General features: G+C 40.6%; 1 protein-coding gene across 2 annotated transcripts; it reads right to left on the reverse strand.

The window, feature by feature from the left end:
* Positions 1 to 718: 718 nt before the first annotated feature.
* On the reverse strand, positions 719 to 22359 carry EIF4ENIF1 (eukaryotic translation initiation factor 4E nuclear import factor 1). Of its 2 annotated transcripts, XM_009813023.2 has the most exons (18): positions 22264 to 22359; positions 18901 to 18974; positions 17961 to 18088; positions 17101 to 17396; positions 16261 to 16462; positions 14841 to 15016; positions 12092 to 12227; positions 11576 to 11755; positions 9226 to 9455; positions 7653 to 7724; positions 7092 to 7275; positions 6519 to 6598; positions 6006 to 6145; positions 5746 to 5830; positions 4544 to 4676; positions 3017 to 3355; positions 2627 to 2789; positions 719 to 2085 (listed from the first exon to the last, which is right to left on the reverse strand). In XM_009813023.2, the coding sequence occupies exons 1-18, from the start codon at positions 22357 to 22359 to the stop codon at positions 1842 to 1844; spliced, it is 2958 nt and encodes a 985-aa protein (XP_009811325.2). In that variant the 3' UTR covers positions 719 to 1841. The 2 variants fall into 2 exon arrangements, with proteins under 2 accessions (XP_009811325.2, XP_059683460.1); XM_059827477.1 differs by lacking the exons at positions 16261 to 16462; positions 17101 to 17396 and having other exon boundaries at positions 9262 to 9455.
* Positions 22360 to 23052: the final 693 nt, after the last annotated feature.

Below are 23052 nucleotides of genomic sequence, written 5' to 3' on the forward strand. Positions count from 1 at the left end.
GTTACCTTCAATACAGGCTGTTCTCCCCGCCCCCCCTGACCTGAGAAAATAAACTAAAGTTGAAATTTTCTGCAGGTTCAGCTCAAATCATGGTTTTAGCTTACACACAAGAACAATGCTAAAAATTAGTCAATATACCAAGACATTATAGTTCAGTTCAAGACCAGTTGATACAGACAGCTGGTAGAATCAACTTTATTTACAGAATGTTACTGGGAAAGTGTCAAGTTAAAAAAGTATGAAAACAATCTTACAAGGACAAGCTGGTGATTGCATGTTTTACACAGATTGTTTAAGGAACAACCACTAGAAGTATGGGTGACCCCCAACAGATTCCAGATTGGCGATTTCAGCTTGCTATTTCTGTACAACACTGTCTCGGCTGGACTGAAACAAACCCACCACAGCATGCTGGCAATTGTTATAATACAGTCAAGTGATTTTTTTTTTTCTGCTGCTGGTTTTGTATTCAGTGAGACCTAAGAAAGAGCAAGTCCGTGAGAATTCTGGTTTTGCTTTCACCTTTTTTAAAAGAGCACAATGGCCTAAGCTAGATAGAGGACATGACAGCAGTACTAGACTCAACACAAGTGAGAAAGTGAAGTGAGGAACCATGCAGTAGAAGGATGGAAGAGAACACTTAACTGTTCAGGAAAGTGAAACAGGCTTAAAAGGAACATAGTATTTTAAAACCAAATATACACAGTAAGATCACAAAACTACCCCATCCTCCCCCTTTCAAGCCACAGAACAAGACTCCAAAGGCAAGTTTCACAGTAACTGCATCAGTAGATGCACACTAGATTTAGGGCAGTTCTTGGGACTCCCTTCTATAAATAGAGCTGAAGGCAGTATAGAACATACCACAGCTATGACTGAGGAGTTGAAGGGTGAGGATTTAAAGGCTCCATTTTGATGACCTTTAGTAACTGGTTTGAAAGATTAAAACAAGGAAAATACTGCGGCTAAACAAGGACCAGCACCAGCCCTCTTGAAAGAGCTATGACCAGGAGGTACCTACAGTCTCTTTGCTTATGGCAGACTGAAGATCTGGCTTTATCATTACTGTACCAGGTCCCATCCTCAAGGCTGTTTGAAGACTAAACAATTCTCTCATTTGATGGCAAGAGTCATACACACAAGGAATCAGACCTTCGTTTTACAGACAGCAAGATGTGGGCTTTTTACTTTGACACTTTAGCTACACTGAGTGCACAGTATGTGACAGAAGAAGGTGAGAGAGACCTAGAAGAGATGAGCAGCAAGAAAGGCAAAGCAACTTCATCCTGTTCACTCACACTTAGGATATGCAACTTTAATCTTAAAGAAAGTCCCACATGTACAATGGAGAAAGATCCAAACCATAGGCACAACTAAAGCTCAACTGTTATCAGCTACTCTTATGTACAGCTGTATAGATTCAAAAAGGCTATTCTATGTGTATATATACAAAAGATTGTTTATACACAGGTCTGTACACAAGGGTCTATACATTTAGTTTTCTGCAGGAGGAATCCATAGCTGCTACCTCTACACTAGAGAATATCAGCACTTCATTCACATATCTTACAAAAACAAAAAATAGACACTTCCAGGATTAAACTGGCTTTGTCTTGCATCTAAATTTCTTCAGGCTTCACTATTCAAGCCATAATGGATCCTTTAGTCTTGATGCAGACATGAGACCAGGACAGGTGCCATGTGCTTTAGTCTCTCAAAAAGAAATTTTGCACAGAGTGCTAAAAATAAAAGCCCCAAAAAACAAACAGAGGTGAAGTCCTGACTATGGACATTTTTATCCAGTCTAAAGAATCACAAGTGTCCCACCCAGTGGTCACTGTTCACTGCCGGTATTCCAGTTCATCTACACTGATGACTTTGGATGGCATGGAAGGGAGAGGCTGCTGCAAGACATCTGAACCAAACCATTTTGCAAGGCCAATGGGAGAGCCACTTCTCTGGCTGGGGCGATGGTCAAGCTGCGTGTGCCCATGGGATAATCCAGTCCGAGACAGCACATTCTGAGGGGTTGTCTGCGCACCAGCGGGTGATCCCTGTGCTCCAGTGCCTGCAAAATGTAAAGCCATTAGAGGTGGAGTAATATGTTCACCCGACACAGAGATTTGCCCAGAGCTATCACCTGATAAGGCACATGAGCTGAGCGTGGCTTTTACTCATTCTATTAGTCCTGGGAAATCCAGGCCCCACATGTTTATTCTTCATTAGTACTCCCATGAACTGCTTGACACTACCAATCCTGGACACAGTATCATGCAGGTTTTAACTGGAAGACCAACTTCAAATAGCATTTTATTTGAGATAGGTGAGCAGCCTCTTACCCAGCAAGGAAGGACAGACTGCACACATCCTGCAAGGGGCAGATCTGTCAATAGCAACATTATCTTGAAACTGAACTCTTCGCTTGGACTTTCTTCTGGCATAAGAAAGCCTATAGTGGCCAAAACTGCTCTGATACTTGTAATTGCTAATCTTGTGTGGGTATCTAAACTACTAAAGTGGCTTCCTGTAAGCACAGTATACTGAAACAGGCCAACAGGTATAGTACCTGGAACAGGCTGGTCAGTGTTCTAAAATTCACACTCCTGTTCTATGTTTTAGCCTACCTGATCGTTGTAGTTGCTGTTGCATCATCGCTAGCTGCAAAGGTGTCCCAGAGCGTGGATTTAAGATGTGATGGCTGGCTGTTGGTAGTGGGTAAAAAGGTTGACCAAGTATGGGAGCAGATATTCCCTGCAAGTGAGAGAGGTCCACTCCAGGAGGAAGCATACCTGTTGAGCAAGAGCGAAGAAACTTCTTACCTAATAAGCAAAAGGAACTTAAAGCAAAACAAACATTTATATATTTAGATGGGTAGGAATTTATTACCTGGTTTTAAAAGTAAGTTTTGGTGTAATACACATTACCAGTAAGCAGTATCAATTTGTGCTGTTCCTAACACAAAGGCATTGTTACAAAGAACATGCATTAACTTCATGGAATAAAAAATATGGATTACCTGCTTGCAGTAGAGGAAGATGTTGCGGATGAACCCCCTGTGCCAGCATTCTCTGGACCAATCCTGGATGCAGTTGATGAGCAGGCCGTACAATTGGTACATGGGGAACAAGGGGTACTTGATGAACAGGACGAAGAAAAGGGCCTCCTGGTACTGGGGAGGCCATTGTAGGAGTCTTTCTACCAGTTGATTTAGGCCTGTAGTCTTGCTCTTTGGTGCAACGATTTGCTTGGGTAAGAGGTGTGGAACATGCAGAGCGTTGCAGTGCAGGTAGTTTGGTACCTAAGGTGGGCAAAGTTTCTTGATCTGCATTCTCCACAGAACTAGACAGTAGGTTATCTGTAGCTAGAATTGAATACAACTATTATAGTCCACAGCTAGAGATTACATCTAATGAAAATTAAAGCTAATCTGATAGCTAGGTTCCAGGACTAGCTGAACTGCAGTCGTATGTATTTAATAGTAAGCATCTGTCTTTCCTGGATGCTTTTGGCCAAATTATTTCAAAACAGTAATCATAAGGAATACGTTCCACAGAAATCCCTTGACAGCAACCTTAAATTAGGTCAGAATCAGCAGTAACTCCACCTTTAATTCTTATTTTTCCTCCTCCTTAGAAATTTTGACCTGGCAGCATGGATGAGTCAATCCCAAAGGAGACAGGAGGTACAGGGAGGGAACCTCCCTAGACAAGATTATAATTTGGAGTTGTACCAGATATCTAGCCCAATATGGTTTTTTGGTTTAGATGTGTCTGGGGGTTAGCAGCAGCCTTCTATGTCTGTCATCTGCTTAGGAAGATTTGGAACACTAAAGCACCTCAAGAAGCTACTTCCACAGACCATACAGGTCAGTTAGACAAGGTCTAAAATATCTTAGAGTCATCTGCTATCAGCTGAGGTAGCAGTAATAGTTGGAGTGCTAAAAGGAAAAAAGTTAACTGTATAATAGGGACTGCAAGCTACCTCTGTAGTTACCAGTATTGAAGTACAATGTCATGGCAATTAGGCACATTAGTCTTACTGGGTCAGGCAATCTGTATCGAGCATTTCCTTTTAATAGCCACTTACATCAGTTAGGGTGACAAAACACTTCCTTGATCTGCTACACTTACAAGAGCTTAATTGGTCTCAGCTTTGATTGTTCAGTTAAGGTGTCTCAAGAGAGCTGTAGTTGCTTGTATTCAATTACTGGTGTAAAGCAATATGGAAGCATTATGGTTAATATGCTTGTTCATCAAGACCAGTTGCAAAGAAATGGTTTTGGTCCAGGCCTCTTAGTGTCACTATTGCTCACAGACAGATAAAGAAAAAAATGGATTTAAACCCAGCACTGCTGGAATACTTCACTTGGAAGTGTATCCCCTCCATAGCTCTAATCCTTCCTCTTATTATAGGCTCCTTTCTACACCCTCCTCATCTCCACAAATCGGGAATGTCTAAAGTTAGCCTGGGCGTATTATGTGCTGAAGCTCTTTGACTCTATTCCAAATATCTTTTGTGTTTTATTTTAAAGGCATTACAATACCTTCATTTGGCCTCTGATTTTCATCTTTACCATCACTGACTTTCATTTTCCCAGAAACTGGCTCCTCTTTGCTTTTTTCCTTGCTCTCATACATCTTGCGAATCACCGAGGTAGGTGTAAAGGAAGGAGACAGCTGCAGAGAACATAGTAAGAAGCAATGCCTTACTCAGTGCTGATTATCTAGACCACACTATCTTAATTGTGGGTGGACACCGAATCTCACACATCCTTTCCATTTAAAGCTCTTTTCAATCAGCCACTGTGTGCCCATGATTTTACTTCACCTCGTTTCATAGCTTTATTCTATAGTTTTAAGTGCTTCTCTTTAGCTTTTGCCGAAGTCCAATACCTTTATTCAAACCAGCAGATGTTGTCAAAGTTAAATGTACCTTAACAGGTTTGAAACAAAATAGATGAGCTGTATTTAAGTTACAGCTGTTTCCTCTTTGCCATTCATTTAGAGCAGCAGCTCAACATGAGTTCCTACAGAGCTGCCTTATCTGTATTAACTCAGGGCTGACAGATCTGCATAAAACTATTACCTCATTTGTATTTTTCCCCCATTAAAAGTTACATAGCATGTGTGGAAGCCACTCATTTGGTATACACACAAAAGTACTTATTTGATTTAGCAGCTGATTGTGTTAGTCCTGAGCTGCAAGCAAGTACTTGACTGATTAATTGGAAAATTTAGATCAAAGCAACATTCTACATAGTGCTGAAGGCAGTGAGGCAACAGCTTGGCTTGAGATTTTATTTATTTTCAAGTGACCCTGACACTCCTAGGTAATATTTCTACCTACAGACACTTAGGTTAGGCACTTCATACCTGACAACCAGTGTTCTCTGAAGTGGCTAATGGCTTTCAGCACTTGCCTTCTGAAAACTTAGGTACCAAAATATGAGGGCCTGAGTTTTCAGTTATCTTCCTTTGGTTTCAGAAGACCAGGTTAGGGTAATATTAATGGTGCTTCTTCAGTTTTAAATAAGATAGTGTTTTAAAGGCTGTTTTCTAAAGTGAAGACATTCAGTTAAGTATGAAGGGTAATACATACTTTTATCACATGGCCACTGATAGAACATGAATGATTAACTCCTCTACAGCCTCCCTTTCTCCCATTGACTACACTTAATTGCTATAATCCAGTTACTGCAGACATTTTTACAGCTTTTCTTACAATCATTATACATTAGGTACTGACCATGCTAGTAATGGATGCTGTAGGGGCTGGAGAAGATGCATTCCCTCTGTGTCCTGGTGCAGGTGATTTAGTCACTCGCTGCTGCCTGTTAACAGATAAGAAGTTAGCTAAGAAGCAGCTCTACTCTTGGCACAGGATGGAAGGCAGGACTGCCAAGAACCAATACAAGCTTGAGTCACTAGTACTAGTATCTAGTGAAAGAAAATACATTAAAAATCATTTGACAGTGTACCCCTTGAATTCTGTAGTCAGATACTCACCTGTTTCTGTAGCCATCTCTGCTTTTGTCCATTTGTGGTTTACCAAAGCCATGCTGATAGAAGTTAGCTGCCTGTATGGCTAAGTCATGTGGTAATGCTAGTCCCTCTAACGCAGCTTGCTGTATTTCCAAGGGACTCATCTGAAGTAGAGTTGTATAAAGAAAACCACACAAATCAAAGCTTGTATTTGGTTGGGTGTTTAAGATACTGAAGATCTACTGCTATAGTTAGTAATGTCTTCACCAAGTGTCTCCCCACCAACAGCCATCTGTTTTATTGGCAGACAATTTTCAAGAAGTCTTCTACCTGAGGTACTCTAAGATGGGTCCAATTGCAATGAGGTTTTGAGATGCATTAAATTAGACTTTGCATCCTCAAACTCAGAGTGAACTTAATTAAATTAAGCATAACATCAGAATGAAACAGCTAAGTGCGTGTTTCCACCAGTTAGTTCTAGACCATGCAATATAAAAAGAGATTAATACGCTTTAAGCAAAAAGCATTTAATCTAACCTGTGCGGCAACTGGACTCATGGGCTTCCTTACACCTGGAAATGGATCACCAAGCAATTGCTGAGAACCTTGTCCAAAACCTAAACAACATTCAACAGTTGTATTTAAAAGGTTTAACAGTTTTTTTCTTTTTCAGTATGTACAGTACACATCCCTACATTAAACAATTCTACATGAATTAAGCATTGCTTGGGAAGACTCACAACTCATCCCTTTAAGTCAACACAGAGCTATGTCTCTTCCTTGTCACTAGGCTGGAGAGCCACAGGGAGGCTACTGGTAGTGTTCTGCAATACAAATGACCAAGTAGTCCCTGAAAATTGGCTTTTATACAGCAGCTGAGCACACACCAGAACTTACTGTGAGGTCTAGCTGATCTGTCAGACATCTACATTTTTTGGAGATTAATTTAACACTAGAGACTAGTAAGTAAAAAGGCATCTTGCACTCAAGAGGCAGACACGGACCTAGTTGCCCACCAAGTGCCAGGAAGTTTTTATTGTTCTGTAAAGCATTCTTTAAAACAAACTGAAGTAATAAAAAAAAAAAAAACTGTTTTGCAACCAGTCTCACCAATGGGTGAAGATATTCTATGGCGCAGGTAATCTGCGGAAGCAGCTCGAGTTGGAAACACAGGTGGAATAGGGGGAGAAGGTGCTCTCTGTGTCAGTAAAGAAGCTGCAGGTTCCAAACCACCTATCAGGCCACTTAAGACATTTGATGAAGCAGGTCTGGTAATGGGTGGACCAAGAAGTTCCTAGGAATAAGTAATGAAAGAATGTGCAGAATATCATCAATTTATACGAACGAGCTCATTTTACTACACTACAGGCTACACTATTTATAGCAAGTTAAAGAGACAAAGCGGTCTTGTGCAACTAGATACACCAATTCTGGATTGCCCTCAGAATTAGGCACTTAACCAGGCTTTTCATTTTCATGGTATTGCCCATGATTACAACTTGACAAGACATATTTCTAAGTAAACTGAACTAGTGACTAGTTCTCTTTCCTCTAAGAAGGAGATCAGTAGTCAGACATGACTAATTACCTTAAATGTCTTATTTTCAAATAATTTTTGTCTTCCTATTGGGGATGCCCTTTTAAGTACTTTCCCCCACCAGTAAGAAGTACCTGCAGAATATTCTTTGATAGAGGCTGGCCTGGCATCTCTGGAGGTGACATTAAGTGGCTCTCAAGGCTCTGCTAAGAAAATGAAAACATTATAAATTAGATGTAGATACAACAAGCATCAGACTCATGAAGGGACAAGCCACATTTGTCTCAGTGACAGAAATAATTTCACCTGTCCTGTTAGAATCATAGTTTATGCATCAGCCAAATAAAATTCCAGTAAAGTTAACGGCTGAGCTGGCTCACAGATCTTCCCCAGCTAAGAAAAAGCCTAGTGCTAGATTCCATACAGGTAGTTCAATGTACCTTATTCAAGTTTGAGTAAGATATATGAATTTATATAATTGTGTAAACTGGAGATGAAACATTGGGCCAAGTGCTCAACTGAAACTATGCACAAACTGAAAAGCATTCGTATATTGGAAAAAATATTTAAGATACTCTTCTATGCATCAGAATTACATGTCAAGGTAAAGGGACAGCCAGAAATGAGAGTCTCGATTTAAGCGTGAAATCAGTCTGCAAATTTCTCACAGGCCAAATTTACATTCTTCACTATCTTCTAGTGAAGTGGGATGAGGCCAAAAGTCCTTGGGTAGAGTGTGGCAAGAAAAACAGATGCTTTAGACTTACACAGTTAGAATTATTTTATGATGCCAGAAGTAGTTATTGATAGCTTCTGGGTCAAGCATACTGTTTAGCCAGTTGGTGGCAGGATGAAATTTCCTACTACAATCTCTTCAAGTCTAAAGCTTAGTATCATCTGTTGTTTAATATTAATCTTTCAGCTAACAAGTATTCAGTTTAGTTTTATCTTAGTACAAGTAATTTTAAAATCCAAGTTTAAAATATTAGATTGTGTACTGACATACCTCTATCAAAACAAAAGTCACTAAAGCAAGATGTCTGAGCTTCAGGTTAAGTGTTAGCTGTACCCATACTACAAGCATTTTAAACAGACATGCCTTTTAATATCAGCACGGAGGCAACCATTAAACTAACACTAGCAATTCTTCCATAAAGAGTGGACTGATGATACCTGTTATATAGACAGTACCTTTTCTACAGATGTATTTGTTTTTATTAAATAAGGTTCAGACAGGATGAATTCAAGTGTAGGAGAATCTTAGACACTAATCAAAGTGTCCTCTATAGTAGGCAACTCTTCATCATACAGGATCTTTTCTGGGGCAAGTATTTATAGTCTTCAAGTCCAGCTATGAATCAATTGGATTCGATATTCACATAGGTCCACTTTCAAGGTGACAATTATTAGGCTTCTCGCATAGCATTAGAGTTCTGGGGCTTTCAGAAACTTAACATGAGATCAACCCTGTGAACTCTAAACTGAACAAAGTCCCACTTTTAATTACTTTGGCTAGGGAAAAGTGACCAAAGCACCTCCCTTACATTTAGAATATTGTCGCTTGGAAGGGAAAGTAAGCCTATATTTAATATCATGTTACTGTATCCAGTCATGGCTCACATGTTATCAGAAGGGTCGTGTAAGGGGTTTCCAGTTCGTAACCCGTGTCTTAGAGCAGTTCAGAAGAGCCAGGTGTCTGCTACTTACATTGACTTTGGGCTGTGAAGGTAGAGTCCCACTTGCCTTCATACTGCTGACTAGTTTGTTAAATGCAGTCATATCTCCATCTTTCTTGATCTGTCTGGAGCCAGCGACATTCAGTGCTTCCTCCATTTGCTCAGCCATAAATGGAGTAGCAATTTTTCCCTCCTGATCCACTTTCAGTCCTTTTAGCCCAGCTTCGACTTCTTCCACTGAAAGTACAACTCCTGAATGTGCTGAGAAATACAGGAGAAATACTGGTAAAACCATGGTTCTCTGTTTACAAGTGAGCTAGTAATTCTTGTGCAGGTCTTGAATACAAGTCGTTTGAAAACAAGGAACAGCCAAAAACTTATCTTCTGATATTCACACTAGCTGCCAAACCATGTCTGACCTGTGTTTAGACTGATATTCTAATATCCAAATTAGGAGTATTGCCATGCTCAACTACAGACGTGTAAGATTCCACAAGAACCTGTTTAGGTTTCAACTGGTAAGTTCTTACTAGCTTTAACTTATCCTGCAAGACATGTTGTTACTACATGTTATGACTTCACCTGCTTTTAGTAGAGAATATTCATCTGAAAACCGAGCTTGTTCTTTTTCAATTAGGAAAGTTCCATTTACCTTATACTCCAGGAGACCAGATGGTCTTGCAGCCACAGTGTAAGCTATGTCAACTTGTCTGAAGCTATCACAAGCAGAGAGAATACATACCTGGAAAATTTAGATCCTTTGGAGACTCAGTTACACACTTAGTTTGGTGTGCATAAAGTTTGAAGTAGATTTTTTGCTCAGAAATTAAAGCCACTATAGAAAGATTTCACCGGCATAACCAGAATAAGGTACAAGCGTTAAACCGTACTTTTTTCCTGTGTATGCGTATATAACTATCTGTAAGTGCCTGACATCAAGGCTAGACATGCTTTATGGACCAGCTAATACACATCACAAGGTATAACACCTTAAGAGAAAAGGAAGAAGAGACAGGAGCATGCCATGGGTTGCTGTAGCAGATGTTGGCCCAAAGAAATAAGATTTACTGGAAATTTGGGCAAGAAGGTGGAGAAAAGAAACAATGATGCAGACATGCAGTATGGAACAGGAGGAAAAATATGGTGTTGGCAGAGAGGAATTGACCTGAAAACTCCACAACACTTTAAGAACTGTACAGCACTTTATGGGATTACAGAACCCACATCAGGTACTTTTGAGTGAATGGAAGCTTCCCCACAATTTTTTGTTCCTTCATCCTTGGTTTGTGAGGATCAAAGTGTAAAAAGCTTTTAGTAGGAAAGTCAGACTAAGCAGAACACAGAAAAGACTTGTAGCTCTATTTAAGTCAAATTAAGACAAAGTTCTCCACATGTTAACTGACACTCCCTATTCCCAGACTGGATGCTTAAGAGTATTTGCAGTGCTTGGATGCTTTCCTTCCTAGCTACTTCACACAAATCAGAGTAGCATTACTTTTTGTTCAGTCCAGTTTACACGGCAATACATGCTGCTTGCCAAAAAGAAACCAATTTGGAATTAGACCTTAAGACTTCAAAGAACACATGCATTTTGTACCCTCCATGCATGCTATGGACCCAAACATGCAAACCTTTAACTTGGACATGCCCTTGAATGTTAAGTTTAAAGTCAGCCCTGAGCTCTGTTTGGAACAGCTGATGCCAGCAAAAGTGAATTCTAACAGACTAAGTTCCCTGGAATCCCATGATTCTAGCCAAGTTAGCATAACTAAGACTAATCTGTTCCTATGTTGTAGCTCTATGTCAATTATTTAATTAATGCACTGAACAGCAAGCACAGACCTCTGTGCTTCAAGTGCTAGCAACAGTCTTGAGAAGTTCAAGTTTATAGTATGCACTTGAAAAAATTGACATCCTCAAGCCACTGTTCATCTTTTTAGATACTTATACGTAATGGATCAATGTGATCCATTATAGATGCTTGCAAGAATGACTTACACCTTAAGTTTTTGGTAAAGCCAGAGTTTCAATGCCACAGTTTCAGAGATGACATTACCAGTCTCCAGTGTGAAAAACTTACATAAATGCCACAGACAAAGCTAGAAACTCAGATCAAGACTTGCATCATCTTAACTTTTGATTATTACTGGCCAGTAAAGCAGTCTGATAGAGTCCTGATGTCATCCTATGGTTAGGATGAAAAGAATCAGTGATGATATTAACCCAACTGAGATCTGTTGAATATTGGGTTTTCTGTAGTGTAAGTAAACCTGTAATACTTCCTACTCCTGGAACTTGGCAGTTGAGGTTTCCAGAATACCAAGCCTCTTGCCTGAGATACTGCATCACAAGAACTCAACAATATCTGAAGAGGCACTTACTGCTCTCTCTAAGCTTTTCCTTGTTGGCTGAAAGACTTGAGAGAAGAGGTTTTAAGTCCACTTTGGCTTTCTGTAGCATTTCTAGGATGTCCACTTTGTTTTCAGAGTGGTCTTCCAATGGAATGGGAGCAAAGTAGTTTCCAGAGTTCTGGCCAGGGGAGAGAATGGCTTGCTCTAGACCTGAAACAGCAAAACCAGGAGCACTGCGACATCAGTTTACCAACCCAATGTCTCAAGATGAACATAACACTGGTAACCAACGTCATTATGTCACTGAAAAGTTATGCCTCACACCCCTTGCCCAAGATCAGCTGGAAAGTCATCAGGAGCATGATGAGAACATTTATAAAAAAAGAACTTACAGCTGCTTACTCCAAGAGCTTTCAGAAGAATGTCAAGTGCTTAAACTGTGGGAGAATTCACTATCCTAAAGCTTTATCTGCCATGTTCTTATTGAATGAGTAGGAAAGAATACGGAAGGAGGCTATCTGACCCAGCATTGTCTTATTGTCTTACCTGCTAGCCTCTCCAGTTCCTCATGTGGTGTAGATCTCAAGCTGCTTGACCGACTTCCAGAACGACTAGGATTAGAAAACCACCTGCTGAACCTGCTGGCAGACACTGAACCTTCCCCCAGCACATCCTCTATCATCTAGATTATGGGAGGAAAAAAAAAAGATAATCTTAACAGAAGCAAGATCAGCAACATCTTTGAGAAGCTTTACTGTGCAACCAAGATCCTTCTCCTACAGACCACTAGATGCTGCTCCCAGAGTTCAGAAGCTTTGAACTGCTTTTATTCCTTCCAATATGGCAGCATTTGTGTAGTCAGTTAGCATAACCCATCATACATCTTTTATTTATACCAAGTATTTGTTCAGAGTAAAACTAACTGAAACAGCATAATCAGATCATCTGAAGACCATTAACTATGCCATTTTAAAGTGGCTGTGCCAAAAAAAGTGAGAAGCATTTGCCACAAGGATTAAAACAAATTATAACAACTAGTAATTCTGACAGTCAGATGGCTCAAGGCTGGTCCCTATCACTGTACAGAAGGAGTACTCTGATCCACTGGATTTTCTGCAATCATGATTCAGTTCAGTCCCCACACTGGCCCAGGACAGTGCCTGGAAAGAAGTGCAAAGACTACTCCCTGACTTGTGAGGATCCCACAAGGGCTGGGGGAGGAGGCCAGTAGCTAAGGGCTACTTGCTTGCACTTCACATGCTGAACCATTCTGGGAATAAGAAGATGGTTGCATTCTTCAAGTCAACAGTCTGTGTCATCAGCAAAGTACTGGCAGCCAGCACCTTCTCTCTCCAGGCAGAACTGGGGTCACTAAGCAGTACTTCATAGAGTTAGTCTGTCAGAAAGCCCTACAGTTTATAGCAACTGCTCACTTCTTTGCTGATCATTACAAATATTTAAAAAACAGTGCATTATAAAATTTAACTCAAACTAAAGCTTCTACCATCTTGCAAGACAGCATCAAATTAAAAGCCTACTCAACAGGCACAGATGCAGTTTCACCATGCAGCACATTTACTTTTAGACAAAAGGAAGAACACCTTCTTTCTGCCAGAGAAGCTGTCTTCTCTGAAACAAGGGGCACTCAACACTATTTCCAACAGCAAAAACAAGATAGTATTGATCCATTTGGTTTTAATTGTTTGAATCTAACATGTTAGAAGAATTAAGACAGTTTTGTCAGGAAACGTACAAATTACTATAACACTTGTCACAGACATATCACCAATACAGATAAAGAATATTATGATACACTCTGGCTAGTCTGAAACTCACTTGTGTGACACATATCTGCTGGTGAAACTTTAGTGGGCAGATGGTATTTTGTGACTTGGGAATTCCCTGCTTTTGAAGGGAGTCACTTCTTGCAGATATGCTGAAAATGAGATTGTCAAGTCTAAAGACACATCATTTCTATCTTCTATAGAAAGAACAAACTCTCCACTACGTATTTGTTGAATTACTGCCACTGTATGATGAACCTTTTTAATGCAAGCAGCTTTTCCACATTAAAGACAGGTGAGGACTCTATTTTTTTAAACCTTAACATTTCTAAACTGTATATCAGGGTCTGTTTCTTTGCCATCAGAATATGATTAATTTTTTTAAAAAAACACATTTACCTTTCTACAACACTGAGCCTTTTCACTCAAATTCTATCTACTAGTCAGTTATACCATCTAGAATAGTCAAGAACAGCTTTTCTTCCTAATGATGGAGAGGTCAGAATAGAAACATCAGAAGTTTATGAATTAGGCCCATGCTTAGTCAGTACTTGATGGACCTGCTTACCCCTTCTTGTAGTAAAGAGGAAAAAGCATGCTAAGATACAGACCATTACCAGCTTTCAGACTAAAAACAGCGAACACCAACTATCCACTATTACCTCTAGAGATCAGATGTTCAAGAACTGTACACTACCAACAGAAGCACCAGAATCCCCATCAAATCATGGCTGGAGGTAAAAATCCACTATTGGAAGGAACTCGTGGTGCAACTGTCAGTCTTTCTTCATAGTCTTGTTACTAAGCTTCTAGGTATCAGCTACACAGAGTAGCTTGGGCTACACAGAGTATCTACTAGTCACATCAATAACATTGTTTAAAGATGTTTTTGACTGAATTAGTAGGCTGTTTTTTTTCCAACTCAGTAGTAATAGTTCTAAATAATGAAGTAACCACTATACAGAGGTTTAAGTAATAAAGACTCAAACCCTCTCAGACATACATCCTTTCAGGCACATTACTAGTATTGATAACAATGCAACTACATCTCAGAGACAGTATTCATCAGGTGTCTCCAGGCTTACTGCCCTCCAGGAAGCTTGCACAAAAATATCCATTTGCTGCAATTCCCAGACTTAGCTGCAAAAGGTTGTTTTCAGCTATACTAAGTTTGTCCAGCAAATCTTCTCTGAACATATCTATTATACTTCCAAAGAAGATCCATCCATGATACTGATTTTGAGTTTTCAAATAATGATCAAAAGAAAGAAAAAAAAATAGTCAGCTACTTTGCCTCATACACTTTCTTTGGAGATGGAGCCAGTCCCAGCGATAACATTTTTAGAAGTAACAACCTAACACTCCAAAGCTAAATCTCTGCAAATTAATCTTTGATTGACACAGTGCATAAAGCAACTTCCACAAAGCAAGAAGTTTTAGCTTTCACTGAATGCAGCAGCAGCAAAAATGCTTCTCATGAATACAGCCAGTCTTAAAAAGCAAAACCTCACCGAAGCCAGGCCAGGAACACTTTTATCCAAGTTAAAGAACTCATTGAAGTCAAACTCTCCTGGAGCTGGTTCTTGTAAAACGGCTTCCCTAGGAACTTCTTGATCAGCTGGAGTTTCATTGGCAAGGACAGTTTGCACTTCATCTTCTTCCGCCACTCCACCATTGCATTCTATCCCTTAAAAAGAAAATCAAGTGATTGCCGAGTCACTGAACTTGACCATTTCCTATAGGAACAGTGCATAACAGTCAGTGCATTTGCCTAGGAATTAGAAGCACAGGACCAAAGTAATCTAGCCACCTACGTGGTATTTCATCAGTTATATTGTGCTGGCTGCAGTCTGCCACAATAGAAACTAAGGCCCACTAGAACCCTAGCACAGTCTTAATTACAGACTAGAAGTTCTAGCTACTTCAAGGAAACAAGAACTGCCATTGAATCACGTGTAAACTGCATTCTGATCAACCCAGGAAGCACACAGAACAGATCAGGTGTTATGTCACACCAAGCAGATACAGCTGTTACAGTAGGTTAACAGCTGCTGCTCTTTTTCCATCGAGAATCCTTTAGCAGCTCCTGCTTTCTTCCTAGATAGCCCAAAAAGCAGACTCCCTGAAAGCTGGTACTTGACACATGTTTTCTTAATATTGGCAAGAGACAACAAATACTGCTCCTACTCCTCCAACAGGAGCAAAGCACGTGCCATATTAAAGACTCACCAAGCTTGCACAGGTGCTGCAAAAAAGCTGTGACATAACTACAAACCTAGTATGCTTGAAAGTGTACTACATTTTAGTTAAGTGAATCCACAACTAAACCTGTACTCCTTAGGTTTATCTTGTCCACCTACGGAATTTCTAGCATTAAGAAGTCATCTTCTCTCTTGCCTCAGAGAAGTTTATACTACAGCTTTTGCAGTGGTAATAATAGTGGTAGACTTGAAGTCCAATGACTGCAGACAAATTCAGATAGTTTCCAAACTCAGCTGAAAGCTATATTACTGGCAGCTGTATGTCCAAATCAGTGTTCCTAATGCTAGCATTACTATAACAAAAAATATTTCAAATACCTCAGAGCATTAGCTTAGCTTGAACCAAGCCTTTAGCAACAAGCAGGACAAGACCCTTTTAATAGCCTACAAATTCCTGATATCATTCAGCATCCATACAAGTTTCTTTTCCAGCCTCTCAGTCCTGTCTTTCTTTTGGAAAAACAGTATTTTATCACTCAAAGGTATTTGCAATCTGAAAGATCAATCATGGGCCTTACGTCTTGTGCTTCAGGATGACCAAAAGTTATGCAGTTTAAAATTGATAAACTACATTATTCTTTACATTTGCCTGGATCTATAAAAAGCACATCTATATCCAACAATATGCCATACAACAGACAAGCAAAGTTTTTGCTGAATTTGCCAATACCTTCTTTTAGCGAGGCTGTACGTCGCCGTGTGCGTTTTCTCCCTTTGTGGTCTTCCTCCAAAATTTTATCATCAAAGCCTGTGAGCTCAATGGTTTCAGACTGACTTGTCGGACCAGCAGAGAACCACTCAGGTTCCTCTTCAGTGTAAGAGTCATTCCTCCTTCGCTCCCCAAAGACACGTTTGCTGTCACCAAATTCCCTCTGAAGGGGGATAATAAAAACATTAACCATTAAATGCTGATTCATAAGATTCCTCCCTGACATCCAAAGCAAATGACCTTTTCACACCAGTTTTTTTTTTTAATTTAAATGCACACTCAGCATGCTCAGCAAGCTTTTAAATTTTAAGAACTTCACAGTTGAATTTCTGCTTTATTACACTGAAGGCTATTGGTCTGCAAGTGCCTATATAAACTCAGTTTTGTATCCTGAGAGGTAAGCTAGTGGTTCCTCCTTTTTTTTTCCTTAAAAATGCCTGAAAACATGGAAAGCTTCCACCTGCTGAGGTTAACGACAATGCTCACTGACAACTGCCAGGCCAAGAACTATGAACGAGCTATTAGACTTTTGAATATTTTACTATTAAGTCTACCAGAGGAGAGGTTTGTAAGGTACACAGTATTAGATGCATTCCAGTTGAGCTGTCAGAAGTATTGAAAACTAAGTTTTTGAAGTATTGAGTGCTCACCCTTTAAACCACGAAGGTACTTCTAAGAAGAAAGAGCCTACTTGCACGGAACACTCAGCTGGTGTATGCAGTTAACCTGTCCCTGTCGCTTTTAGTGCAAAGTGTCCAAAACCTCTGATTTACTATGCAATCAGGAAAAGAAAGAACAAACCCTGAAGCGTTTATCTTTGTAGTCCCTCTCACGATCTCGGTCTCTTGCATCTCTAGAATCACGTATGTCTTTTTCACCACCCCGGTGGTCTTTATCAAAGTTACGAGAAGAGATAATTCTTCCACTGCCAATCCTACGGCCACCAATAACACGGACACCATCATTCTCCTTTTCTAATGGGCTCCCTGATCGACGTGAGCTAATAGCTGCAGTTACATGACAGCCGCCTCCAAAACTTCGCCTTTGTGGACTTAAGACTACATCCAAGTCATCTTCTTTCACTCGCTCCCTTGGATCTACAAGTCAAAGATCACACAAAAAGCATTGAATTTAACGTCTTAGTAAATACAAGTTAGTTATTTGTATAACAGCCTTCTGTTCCATAGCCTTGCTGCTATCCCAGAGCTGTTTGAAAGAACACACTCATGATTTATTTTTGTGAAGCTAATCCAGCTGAGACCTCAGGAAGTGCAGAGGAAAAAAATTAAATATACAGTTGGATATTGAGGAATCATTGCTGTCTCCTAGGAAGTACCTCTTTTCCCACTATAGACTTAAGCACTCGGTCTTGAATTGCAGGGAAATTGACTCCTGCACTTGCATTATTACATACGTATTTACTATTATATAGCAAGAATAGTAAGCTATAACAACTGACTGCTACCTAAGTTTATTCTTAGATAAGTTACCAGAATAACAGGAACTAGACTATACTTGGAGCAACCAAGCTTTTCTTATTTTATGCAGTTGAACAATTTTCAGAGAGGCTTTGTTTAGTCTTACTTGTATCATCCCACAGGAAAGGTTTCACCAACAGCCTATGTTCAGTTTTGAGTTTTATGCTATAAGAATGCACTTACCAACTATCCTACGCATAAGAGAAGTCCGATCTGAATCCAAATCTTTTTTAAAGCTTTCCACTGGTGAAGTTCTTCCTGAACTCGGATATAGAGATGCATGCCACTTCTCTGGATCCCAGACACCATCACTACGAAAATAAAATTGCAGGATTGTTTACTACTTGTAGTCTAATAAATAATTCCTTATACTGCTGCTGAAAACCTAGAATTCACTGACTAGTAATTGGTACAAGTGAAACACATCTTTCATAGCCAAATTCTAAATCTTTGCCTTACTATACTTTATTACCTTATATGTGGTATTCTGAATCCCTTCTGTAACAGTAAGGAAGTATAATATCCAGCATCAGATTATAAAAGGGACAATATATGGACATATTGTCCCACTAGTTATTGCTGAAGTTTGCCTGGTACACTGAAAAATAGTTCAAGTAAATCAAATGCTGCTGTTCTTAAGCATTCATAAAATTTTACCTCAATCTCATACTTACCTGTACAATAAATTAATACTGTTGTTTAGCAAGCTTACAAACACAAGCCAAGAACACTGTCACCTTCATTTTTAAATGAGGTACACTGTCAACACGGGAGAGTAACCCATCAAGCAAGTCAGCTTGTTGCAACACGAACTAGTCAGTCTGTGCTATACAGCCACCTATAGCCTTGGTAGTTTTTCCTGCAAATCTGTAAGACTTGTGTTCTGTAAGTTGTTTTCTGCTGGATCTCACATTATAATCTTTGTTTAAAGCACAAAATCCCTAGTTAGAGCATTAAGCCTTTCCTAGTAGATTAGTACTTCTGAAAACATTGTCATACACTAAACTCTGGAGCACGTGTATCTTGCATCAACATAAGTACACTTCTTAGCTAAGAATTTTTTTCGAAACAGAAGTTTAAATTGCAAAAAATGTATATAGTTTTTGTATAATCAAGAAAATACCTGTCATATTTTTCAGAAAGACAAGAAGGTCTTTGTTTAGAGTAGGGACGCTCTTTAATATCCAGCAGTTCCTCCTAGAAAAAGGAAGAAGTTAGTTCCAATTCTCACCCAGACAAGCTTCAATTGACCCACCATATCTATTCCAGACTGCCTGTTCAATTTAGTGTTTTAATTTGACAACCAGTTTCCCAATATGTAGTTTCATTTCCTGTGAAATACTGTAGTGAAAAGTTGCCATTAGACAGCAAGTTTAAGTTATTCTACCAGTGGCCACTGAGCAAACACTTATCTGAAGTAGTAAGCCTTACTAAGTCAGGTTCAGTCCTCATTAACACTTGAAAGGCTGTTCACATCATACATGTTTACCTGTTCACTTCCCTGGACAATTCAACTTATAAGCAAGACAGACATCATTAATACTGGAGCTAGTAAGTTCAAGACGGAATCAAAATTGTTATGTTCAATGCTGTATATGATTCAGCAGGTAAAAAAGTAATACCGCAATACCAGTTACTAAGGTAGATCTGGAAATTCCAGACAAGCTTGCCATTTCTGACCACCACCAACTCCAAGATATCTAAATGTACATTATACAATTATGCACTCTACCCAACACCAATTCAATGCTGAATGATTACCTCAGTTTTCCCACTTTCTACCAGCTTTCAAATACAGTCCTTAGTTTACTATTGCACACCCCTGAGCAGTTAGTCATTTGAGGCAGACTAGTAATCAATCTACAGTCTCAGAGCAGTTTGCTACCTTTAAAAAACATTATTAATGGTGTGATCATCAGTGCTTTGAATCATCATTAACTCAGCTACAGTCAAGATGCACTTTTCTAGTTAAACTTACTCATTGTCCCTAGATTGCCTTTCTTCAATCTGCCTCACTCTCAGCTGTACTGAATTGATTCAGACCTGTGCAGAAATCAGTGGGCAACTAGAAGGATAGAGATCCTAACAGCAGACACCACACATCAGCCAAACTGAAGAAGGAAATCTCTTTACCTTTTTCCCCAGAATACAATATCCTCTAGAGCTTTTACATTATCCCCATGTGATTAAAATCAGTTCATTAGCTATGTGAGCTTGATACTTGAAAGTTTTCAGATAGCAGCTTGGTAGCTGGACAAAATCTTAATATGCATATATATATATGTATCCAAGCATCACCCTGTACTAGTCTTCAGCACAAAGAGTTCCATTAAAGGGAGGTAGACTGGCCTCTCTGCCCATAGCTTCCCAAAATAAACCTTGATGTCTGACAAACATCAGTGCTGTAACACTATCATAGCCTGATGATACATATCACAAGTATTAACAGCCCTGTTCATCACTAGACTTGAAATGGACTATTTTGCTGGCCACGAGAGGGAGTCTGTAGACTCTCAATCAGATCCTATTGCAATTCTTCCATTGAAGTGAGGAAAATCTGAATTGTTTCTTGGCTTTCACTCATTAGCTGTGCACCCTTGGAGCAACAGCTCCTAAAGAACTAGAGAAGACACAGCTTGGACTATATAACTATATCTCCTCTCATAACAGAGGGGATTAACACTGGCACTTCCAGAGTGTGTTTGAGGCTTCTTTTTTTAATCTACACACTAGTGCTTTTAAGTGTGTGTGGAATTGTGTTTTGCTGTTATTAAATAATTTTATTCAAACAGTTTAGAAGGATTCATAGTATGAACCAATTGTTTTTCCACCAGTAGTAAATGAATATAACTGTTAAAGGAAATCAGTCCCCTCTCCAAATCAGCAGCACATGTCCTGAAACAGTGTTCCTCCCATCCCTAATTAGCAGGGAATTGGATCACATGAAAATGGCTTACCATGTTGATTACACAAGCACCTTAAACCAGCTATATTTAAGACACTACTTGTAAAAACACCCTATGATGCAAGATATTTTAACACTGATTTCTGGTGTTTCTTGACTTTGGACTCCTTGGAAACCAACAGATAAAACAAGACTAGAGGCCTTCTGGCACCAATTCTGCAACTTCATCCTGATCAGAAACTACAGGTACTGTAATTAACAAAACCAAAGCTATAAATGCATCAGTTTCAGCATACAGCTACTACCAGCAGTAGCTGAATACTTCCCAAAGAAGTACACAGAATTTGGGGCTGCATTCAGTTACTCTTAAGAGGAGTTGAGCAAGACTGAGCCTGTAGAGATACTACTTTTCCAACAGCAAAAGTTTAAAGACAACTCCTCTCCTTCACTTTAGAGTTAACTGAATAACAAGGTCTGAACAATAGTATACTTTGCATCTTACAAGGTTAAGCGTACATCTTTTCTAAGAAGCTAGAGAGAACTAGAAAGCCATACTATTCCCATGTAAGTTTTGCCAATTCCAAAGTACTTGGCTCATTGTTGATGTCTAGTTAAAACAAGCTAGCCCTGCTATCTCAACAGAACAGAGCCACAATGATAATTTTTTTCTTTTACGAAAAACAACCTACTAGGAAGCTAAGAGTTCGGAATTCCTCAAGTAAGATAACACAGTCAGCAACAGTACACCATCTCACTCTGTTCCACACTTCAGGCCATTTGTTGCAAAGTATCTTAATAGATTTCCACAAAGCAATGACCACCTGTTCCCACAGCCTTCAGCAATGGGAAAATCAGCCACCATTAAAGACTCTAAAAGCATGTTTCAGCAGTGGTACCAAAACCCCAAACGAGATTTGAACCTTAAACCCCACAGCACATCAAACTCACTTAGTATTGAAAGAGTCTTTATTTGCAAGTTACTTAGTCATTGTTCTTCCACGCATACATATATTTAGGTATCACAGCTAAACAAAAGCATCTGTGTTAAAGTTTTAACACTAAGCATTGGTTGGATTCATGAGTGCTTAGGCTTCCAAGCAGCCAAATATGAGCAATTCCAAGTTTACAAAAGGCATCTTAGTAAACACATTAAAGCTCCTGACAAGACCTGGTGTGCTAGATGTTCCAAGGAAGTGGCATCTACCATAAGGAAACATTCTGGTCAACTTCTTAAAGGAACATTGCCGAAAGTAGAACTAGAACTATGAAGCGCAAGCGCTTGAGAAAGCTGGTAGAACAACATACTTCAGTCTATCATAATCTCTCCAGCACATGCTGCGAGGTGCTCAGATATTAAAATAAGGTGGTGGGAATCAAAAATGCATCAAGAACAGGATTGCACAACTACATCACATTTAACAAGCTGCTCGTTTTATACCATCTTGCAAAGCCTAATCCAGGCAAACGCTTTTCAGCCTTCACCTTACTGCTTCCCTCTCACAGAAGCCTCTACCCCCCACTCTACTTCTGTGACCAACAGCTCCACGCACAACTTTTAGGGGAAAGGGGAAGAGAGCTGACCTTTGTGTAGCGATGTGGGTATTTTGTTGTAATTCTGTTCAACTCCAGGAAAGCATCACCATTTTCAGTTTCTGTTATGCCTCCTCTTTTATCCATGATTGATTCAAAGCCTTTGACCACGGACCTAATCAAAACAAAACCGAGCCATCAGATTTCGAGACAGACGTTTCCAGCGGCTGCCGCTTTCCTTCCAGCCTAGGACTACTGGGTGCTCAGGCACACCGGATGAGGCACGCATGCCCTAACGGAGCCCTTCCTTCCACCAGCAGCTCGCCCCGCTCCGGCCGGCCGGCTCTCGCCGGAGCACTCCAGGCGCCCCGAGGCCCAGCCAGACCGCCCCACAACAGCCGCCCAGCTCCCGAGCGGCTTCAGCGCAACAAAGATCCCCCCGCGGGCACGACCGGCGGAAGAGGCGGCGAGCCTCAGGGCCCGGGGGGAGCGCGGCCGCCGGGACACCCCCCGCGGCGCCCGGAGGGGACGGGCGCCACTCGCGTGGCGGCGGGGGGCAGCGCGGCCCGCGGCGCGGCCGAGGCCCCGTCCCACAGCACCGGGGCGGCGGCGGGGCAGGTGACTCAGCGGATCCTCACCTGCACACCCCCCCCGGCCCCAGCCCCAGCCCCGCGCCCGGGTGGCGGTACTCACCGCGCCGGCGGCGGGTCTCCCGACGGCGCTCCGCTGAAGGCCTTACCGCCGCCCGCGGCGTTTCCTGCTCCCGGCCACCGGCTCCGCTTCGCCCCTGCCCGCCCTCCCGGCGGCGCCCTGCGCCGCGCTCGCCCCCCTTTCGCGCCA

This window comes from Gavia stellata, chromosome 21 (assembly GCF_030936135.1).
Source record: "Gavia stellata isolate bGavSte3 chromosome 21, bGavSte3.hap2, whole genome shotgun sequence".
Lineage (NCBI taxonomy): Eukaryota > Metazoa > Chordata > Aves > Gaviiformes > Gaviidae > Gavia > Gavia stellata.